The 7,667-nt window shown below is 66.3% G+C and overlaps 1 protein-coding gene across 1 annotated transcript in view; it reads left to right on the top strand.

The window, feature by feature from the left end:
- HID1 (HID1 domain containing) overlaps window positions 1-7,667 on the top strand; it is a 10,222-nt gene extending 2,555 nt beyond the window's left edge. The window contains exons 6-18 of the mRNA XM_012733145.1: window positions 1,549-1,771; window positions 1,962-2,018; window positions 2,718-2,858; window positions 2,967-3,057; window positions 3,140-3,291; window positions 3,394-3,472; window positions 4,530-4,694; window positions 5,391-5,618; window positions 5,919-6,025; window positions 6,398-6,484; window positions 7,024-7,115; window positions 7,205-7,363; window positions 7,594-7,667. Of these exons, the coding sequence (XP_012588599.1) occupies window positions 1,549-1,771; window positions 1,962-2,018; window positions 2,718-2,858; window positions 2,967-3,057; window positions 3,140-3,291; window positions 3,394-3,472; window positions 4,530-4,694; window positions 5,391-5,618; window positions 5,919-6,025; window positions 6,398-6,484; window positions 7,024-7,115; window positions 7,205-7,363; window positions 7,594-7,657 (1,645 nt within the window). The 3' untranslated portion in view covers window positions 7,658-7,667. The remainder of the gene's footprint in view (window positions 1-1,548; window positions 1,772-1,961; window positions 2,019-2,717; window positions 2,859-2,966; window positions 3,058-3,139; window positions 3,292-3,393; window positions 3,473-4,529; window positions 4,695-5,390; window positions 5,619-5,918; window positions 6,026-6,397; window positions 6,485-7,023; window positions 7,116-7,204; window positions 7,364-7,593) is intronic.

Genomic DNA, 7,667 nt, shown 5'->3' with positions numbered 1-7,667 from the left:
GGGGGGGGAGAGAGAGAGAGAGAGAGAGAGAGAGAGAGAGAGAGAGAGAGAGAGAGAGAGAGAGAGGTGCTGCCCCCTAGTGGTGAGGCTTTTCCGTCACTGCGCACCTGCCACGGCCCATTGGTGACCCTGGGCCACCTGCCCTGTGTCCTGCCTCAGAGTCACGTGTCCAGTAGGAATAGAATGCGAACTGCAGTGGGCTTTAAGTAGCCCTGATAGGGCCATTTACAAACGCAAAAAGAAACAGGCGGAACTAATTTCATTCAGGCATTTCTCTTACCCCAAGAGAAGAAGCCGGTCCGCACAGCGGAACATGACCCAGGCGGGGCCGGCCCCTCTCCTGCTAACTTTCAAAGCTCGGTGTGTGGGCCGGCTACACTCAGGTGTAGCTTGTATTGCTGATACCATCTAGACAGCAGTGGGGAGGGGGTGTAATGAATCCCTGGAAAGATGGGGGAGCCAGCTGGCCGGGAGGTATGCCAGGACTGTGGGGGTTCACGTGAAGAGATGGAGGAGTCTTCAGCCCGTGGTGGGATTGAGTGTCTGCGCAGTTACACCCCTCCAGCTGTGCCCAGAGACTAGGGCGGCGGGGAGCCCCCAGGGTCGGGCTCCCTCTCGTACCCCGTACCCGAGGCCTCTGCTCAGCTCCCTGGGGAACGCCTCGTTCCTTCTGCAGGGTCTGCTGGCTTCCGGCCCGACCTTTCCTTTGTCCAGAAGGGGAAGGAAACCCAGGGGCCCCCCACCACCATGGCCCGCGGCGGGCCGGTGCTTTCTTCTCACAGCCTTATCAGGCAGACAGCCACCCTTTGCACCCACTTAACCTCTCTGGGGCTCAGTTTCCTCATTGGAAAGATGAGGCGCTTGCACCCTGACATCCGACAATCTCTCAATCGCGTCATTGTGGGCGGGGAGCTGGTGAGTGAGCGCAGGCTCTGCTGCCCGAGGGAAGCCACCTTCCCTGGGCCTCCCACTGCCCAAACCCCAGAGGAGGGTCCCTGCCCTCCTGAACCTCGGGGTGTGCACTGGATGTTAACCCAAGTCCCAGATTCTACCACCCACGAACAAACCCTGGTGTGGACTGTGGACTTGGGGTGATACAGTGTGTGGGTGCAGCCCACTGACCGTGCCACTGTCCCTATCAGGTGGGGTGTTGGTAATGGGGGGCTGTGCAAGTGGAGCGGGGGGAGATGGGAAATCTCATGCCTTCTTTTCAAATTTGCTCTGAACCTAAAATTACTCTGAAAAAATAAGTCTGAAAAAGCAGAGTAGGTTCTTCCCTGGGCAAGCTACGGGCAGACCCAGTTTCCTACAAACAACCCCTCGCCTCTGGCCCTCCTGCTCTCTTCCCTGGACCTAGCTCTGACCTCCAGGCCAGAGCCTGGAGACGGGTGAGGAAGGAGAAGTGTCTTTTCTACTCAAAAAGGAGTCTGGGTTCCGGGGACGCTCGTATCAGTGGGCGAAGAGGTGGCTGGGCATGGACGGACGGGCAGACGGACGGTGGAGGGAGCCGGCCGGCCCTGGCAGCGTGGCCCTCCTCTCCCGCTGCAGACACGCCCTGCCGCTCTTCACCTCTCTGCTCAACACCGTGTGTGCCTATGACCCTGTGGGCTACGGGATCCCCTACAACCACCTGCTCTTCTCCGACTACCGGGAGCCGCTGGTGGAGGAGGCCGCCCAGGTGCTCATTGTCACCTTGGACCACGACAGTGCCACCCGCGCCAGCCCCACAGTGGATGGCACCACCACAGGCACCGCCATGGACGATGCTGATGTAAGGATGGGAGTGGGGCGCAGCCCTGCCAGGTGTGAGTGGGCAGCACCCCCTCTAGCAGAAATGGGGTGAGGGGCACCTGGGGGCACCTAGGGGCATCTGAGGCTGGAGGGGGCACTGCCCAGTCACCTGGACCTGGGGTGGGCTGCGGGATGCAGCACCCGCTCACCCCAGTCTCCATCCTGCACAGCCCCCAGGGCCTGAGAACCTGTTTGTGAACTACCTGTCCCGCATCCATCGAGAGGAGGTGAGCTGGGCGCCAGCTGGGCCCTGGTGGGTGCTCAGTGCCCACCCCGCACAATGCAGGGCCTTGCGGGGGAGGGGGCGCACAGGCGTGGGCTGGGGCCCCGGCCCCTTTGGGGGGAGAGGGGCGCACAGGCTGGGGCTGGGGCCCGGGCCCCTCCGCGGAAAGGCAGGGATTCAGGCTGCCCCGTGCCTGTGATTTTGAAATGCAGGAAAGGGCTCGGGGTGGGCGTGACCGGAAAGGGCCCAGCAGCAGGGGCGCCAGGTCCGTCTCAGCTGGAACTAAGTGTCACAGGCAGGCCTGAGCTCGCGCCCCGCGCCCTTGGGGCTGGTGCTTGTGCTCCCAGAGCCGGAAGCACACTCGGTGCCCCGTGCCGCAGTGTCGCCCACGCAGTGGGTGGTCGGAGAACAGCGGCCCTGCGGCACAGCAGCGCGCCCCTCACGGGTGACGGGGTGACGGCGAGGGGCCGCACGCGGAGGCCAGTGGGCGGGGCCGGGGCAGCGGTGCGCACAGCTTCACTGGGCACCGGAAGCTGTGGTCTGGCCGGGGGTGGGGTCTCTGGACCCCGAGGGCCGGGCGCAGGACAGCTACTGACCATGCGGGAATCGGGCGCCTCAGGCTCTGGGACAGGGATGAGGTGTTTGTGGGGGCCCCGTGCTGGCCCCAGGCAGAGCTCCACAGGCCGCTGCTCCCCCTCTCCAGGACTTTCAGTTCATCCTTAGGGGCGTGGCCCGCCTGCTGTCCAACCCCCTGCTCCAGACCTACCTGCCCAGCTCCACCAAGAAGATCCAGTTCCACCAGGAGCTGCTGGTCCTCTTCTGGAAGCTCTGTGACTTCAACAAGGTGAAGCCCCGCATGGAGCCTGCTCCGTGAAGGGGGGGCTAACCACCAGGGGAATGGAGGAGGGAGCGGCCCCTCCCTCCAACCCTGCCTTCCCCGCTCGCCCCCCAGAAATTCCTCTTCTTTGTGCTGAAGAGCAGTGATGTCTTGGACATTCTGGTCCCCATCCTCTACTTCCTCAACGACGCCCGAGCCGATCAGTGTAAGGCGGTGGGGCGGTGGGGGGTGGGGCCCCTCCCCCGCGCCCTCTCCCAAGGTGACCCCTCGTGTCCCACTTGCCACAGCTCGGGTGGGCTTGATGCACATCGGCGTCTTCATCCTGCTGCTTCTGAGTGGGGAGCGGAACTTCGGGGTGCGGCTGAACAAGCCCTACTCAGTGCGCGTGCCCATGGACATCCCGGTCTTCACGGGGACGCACGCGGACCTGCTCATTGTGGTGAGGGAATCCCTTGGCCAGGGCCTGGGGGTGAGGTGAGGCCTTCTTGGTGGCATCTTGAGGTGGTGGGGACCCCGCGACCGCCCCTTTGTCCCCATACAGGTGTTCCACAAGATCATCACCAGCGGGCACCAGCGGCTGCAGCCCCTCTTCGACTGTCTGCTCACCATCGTGGTCAACGGTATGGAGGTCGGGAGCCGCCCTCAGCCGCCCTCCCCGTGCTCGCCGCCAGGGGGCGCCAGGCCCCAGGCGGACCTGCCGGTCCAGCGGCCGCCGGCGGCCTGCGCTGGCCAGAGCCGCATACAACAGGGGAAAGGAGAGAAACCGGCCATGATAATTCTGTGCTATCCTTTCTTTAATCTGCCGCACCCCAGATGCCGGCCCTCAGCACGCACATGGTGTATCAGCCACCAAGTCATTTCCCTTCCCTTTGGCACCCAGGCCTCAAAATCGGTTTCACCCGGGCAGTTTCCCTCAGTCAGGACCAGAAGGGGGTTCCGGCGCTCAGCGGCCTGGTGGCTCGTGGGTTTGGAAGAGTCCAGCGGGGCCGGGTCGTGTGCCCACCCGGACAGGGGTGGGCACTCAGGCTGGCAGGGTGGCGGGCCCAGCAAGGCGGGTGGCGCTGGCCTGGCTGCCTGGCTTCAGCCCCGCCACCTTCTGGAGAGGATGGTTTGGGGGGGCGCTACGGGCTTGGCAGTCTGGCTGGCACAAACTTGCAGTGCGTGTGGCTGTGCGTGAGCAGCATCAGTGAGGGGGGGCACTGCCTGCACTCCACCTCCTGAGGGGGACACACACGGACCAACATGTGCCTTCCAGCCTTGTGCCCGGCCCTCATCTCTGATGCCCCTCTCTGGCTGCACAAAAAAATAAACGCGTATCCCACATCAGCCCGATGTTCCGGGAGGAGAGCGGTGCCGAGCTTGTCTGTCCAGTCCTCCGTTTCACATCCGGAGAATTTCCGGCAAATGTGTGAATTGGGGAGTTTGAGCTCAGTTTCCTCGCCTGTAGAATGGGGCTGGTGGCTGCGCCCCACCTTCCTCCCAGAGGTGTGGGGGCCTGTCCACACGGTGGAGGGTCGGGGGACTCTGCAGGGGTGGCCGGCGCAGCCTCGGCCCTGGGGCCTTAGACTCTGGCTCACGGGCGGCGGCAGGAAAGGTCGGGGTGGGAGCGCCGCGCCCCGCAGGCCCAGGCGGTGCAGGGTGGCTGCTGGCCCCAGCAGTGAGCCGACGCCCCCGCAGTGTCCCCCTACCTCAAGAGCCTGTCCATGGTGGCCGCCAACAAGCTGCTGCACCTGCTGGAGGCCTTCTCCACCACCTGGTTCCTCTTCTCGGCCGCCCAGAACCACCACCTGGTCTTCTTCCTCCTGGAGGTCTTCAACAACATCATCCAGTACCAGTTTGACGGTGAGGCCCGGCCGGGGGGCGGTGGGTGGGATAAGGGGGGCAGGGCGCGCCGTGGCAGGGACGCCACCCCATTGAGGAGGCATGGGCCTCTGACCCCCAGCGTCTGTGCACTGGGCGAGCACCCGCCGGGGGAGCCCGGCACGGTGCCCTTCCCGAGGGGCCTGCATCTGGGCTGGGGGCTGTGGGGGGACACCCAGGGTCACCTGGACAAAGAGCTCCTCCGAACCCGGCGACGGGGAGCTTGGGGCTAACTGGCGCCGAGGAGTCACCGGTGCCAGGCTGCCTTGCCACTCCTGGCTGTGCCGCTGTGGGCGTGAAACCAGCTCTTGGAGCCTGGTGACGTCACCAGGGGACAGTCCCCATAATAGTACTGAGTGCCTGTCTCAGAGGGTGTTGGAGGACTTAGTAAATAACCCACAAAGAGCCCTGAGGACATGCCTGGTGACGTAAGCACCAGCAGCTGCTGGCAGTTGCAAAGTGAGCAGTCTGGGCCGGTGCACGAGGAGGGGCTGCGTGGGGGTAGGAGGTTTCTTGGGGGGGGGGGGAACCCGTGCAGCAGGGTGAGGTGGCGAGCCGTAGAGCTGAGAGGCAGGGGCTGAGAGGTGGCCGTGCTGCGCCCCCCCACCGGCGGCCCTGCTCGCCTTGCCCCCGCGCTGGCTGGGAGGAGCCTCCCTGAGGCGGGCCGCTCCCCTGCAGGCAACTCCAACCTGGTCTACGCCATCATCCGCAAGCGCAGCGTCTTCCACCAGCTGGCCAACCTGCCCACCGACGCCCCCGCCATCCACAAGGCGCTGCAGCGGCGCCGGCGGGCGCCCGAGCCCCTGTCTCGCACCGGCTCCCAGGAGGGCGCCTCCATGGAGGGCTCGCGGCCGGCCGCCCCTGCTGAGCCCGGCACCCTCAAGACCAGCCTGGTGGCCACCCCAGGTTCGGAACTGGTGTGGCAGGGGGTGGATGCTGGCACGGTGGGGGCCTTGGGGGGCGTTACCCCAGGCTGGCAACAGGAATGGGCAAAGGAATGAGGGTCGGGGTATTGGGTGGGCCCAGGAGGGGGACCCAGGCCTCGGGAAGAGGTGTGAGCGCTGGGGGCTGGGGGAGGGGTCGACCCAGGGGTGGGGTCTGGAGGGCGCAGGCTGCACGCGTCCGCAGTGGGTGGAGGAAAGCCGGGCGCTGTCCCGATCTTCTAGAAGGGGCACCGTGGCAGGTGTCCTTGCGCCCCGCCCCCAGGCATAGACAAGCTGACGGAGAAGTCCCAGGTGGCTGAGGACGGCACCTTACGGTCCCTGGAGCCCGCGTCCCAGCCAGGCTCAGAGGACGGCAGCCCGGCCACGGAGGTAGGTGACGGCGGGTGGCCGGCTCCCGTGGTGGGTGGGCCCTGGCACTCCCTTTCTCCCCGGCCTGTGGTGTTGCCACACCAGGACGCGCGGGGTCACCGTGGCAGAGGTCAGGCCTCCAGGTTGGCACATGGCTGCGGGGGCGGTGGGAAGACTCCTCCCTTGTTTGATGGTCAAGGGCTTGAGCCTCATCCATCAGCCTTATCTGAGGCTGGGCTGGCCTTTACCCAGCTTCCCAGCCGACCGCCGGCCCTAAACCTGTCACCCACTTGGGCTGGGTCGGGCAGGGCCTGGGGCCCAGGGCAAAGGGTGCTGGGCTGGGCTCTCCCCACCGCTGGGAGCCAGCGCCCCCTCCACCCTGTCCTTCCCCAGGATCAGGAGCCCAGCCAGGCCTGGCGGGAGCAGCGGCGACTGTCCAGCGCGTCGGCCGGTGGACAGTGGAACCCGACGCCGGAGTGGGTGAGGGTGTGGGCGGTGGTGCCGAGGTGGGGGCTGGGCTGGGGCCCTGGCCCCAGAGACAGCTCAGTGCAGGCTCCATGGGGGTGTGCCCGCTTGCAGGCGCTGGCCTGCACCCAGGTTCAGGGTCAGTCCTCCCCGCTGACCAGCCTTGGCCTTTCTGGCCTGGTTCTTCATGTCCGCACTGGCCCAGAACCCGCCCACCCGTGTGTGTTCCAGATGCCACCGGCACGGCTTGCTCAATGAACCTGTACCCCTAGTCCGCTTCCTTCCTCCATCGCTCGCCCACTCCCTGTGTCCCCCTCGCCTCGAGTCCCCTTGGTCAACAGCCCTGGCCAGCCCCGCCCTTGAGGGTGAAGGGGCCAGGTGCTGGCTCGTGGCCCCCTTGATATCCAGCGCGGTCTCCTTTCAGGGCTCAGGCCCCTGCTGCCGGGAGCGGGGCGGGGGCTGCCTTCTGCCTCGGGGGCCCGTGGTTGCAGGTCAGGGCCAGGCCCGGGGCGCGGGGCTGCTCTCCCAGCCCAGGAACCCGGGTCCTCCCCCAGGTCCTGTCCTGGAAGTCCAAGCTGCCCCTGCAGACCATCATGAGGCTGCTGCAGGTGCTGGTCCCTCAGGTGGAGAAGATCTGCATTGACAAGTGAGGCGGTGGGCGGTGGCCGGGCCCCACTGGGGTGGGGGCGGGGGCGGGGGGCCAGTGGGCCCCGCCTGAGGACTCGGCCCTGGCAGGGGCCTGACGGATGAGTCACAGATCCTGAGGTTCCTGAGGCACGGCACCCTGGTGGGGCTGCTGCCGGTGCCGCACCCCATCCTCATCCGCAAGTACCAGGCCAACTCGGGCACTGCCACGTGGTTCCGCACCTACATGTGGGGCGTCATCTATCTGAGGTGGGTCCCGGCCGGTCCGCTGTCCACGGGGTCGGCCCAGGGGGCTCGGCCCTGTCCCGCGCTCCAGCGGGCTTAGTGTCTGGACTGTCCCCAGGGGTCTCTGGGTGAGGCACGCACCCTCTGCCCGGGGCCGTGCCAGGGCGGAAGGGTTTGGGCCTGACCCCGCCCAGCGCCTCCCCGGGACCTCTGCAAGGCCTCCAGCACCCAGCTGGCGCCCACTCCCTTGGCAGGAATGTGGACCCACCCGTCTGGTACGACACGGACGTCAAGCTGTTTGAGATCCAGCGGGTGTGAGGACGGCAGC

This window comes from Condylura cristata, unplaced genomic scaffold, assembly GCF_000260355.1.
Source record: "Condylura cristata isolate star-nosed mole 26May11 unplaced genomic scaffold, ConCri1.0 scaffold00038, whole genome shotgun sequence".
NCBI lineage: Eukaryota > Metazoa > Chordata > Mammalia > Eulipotyphla > Talpidae > Condylura > Condylura cristata.
The sequence above is the reverse complement of the archived record's forward strand: the minus strand, read 5'-3'. Positions and strand labels throughout refer to the sequence as shown.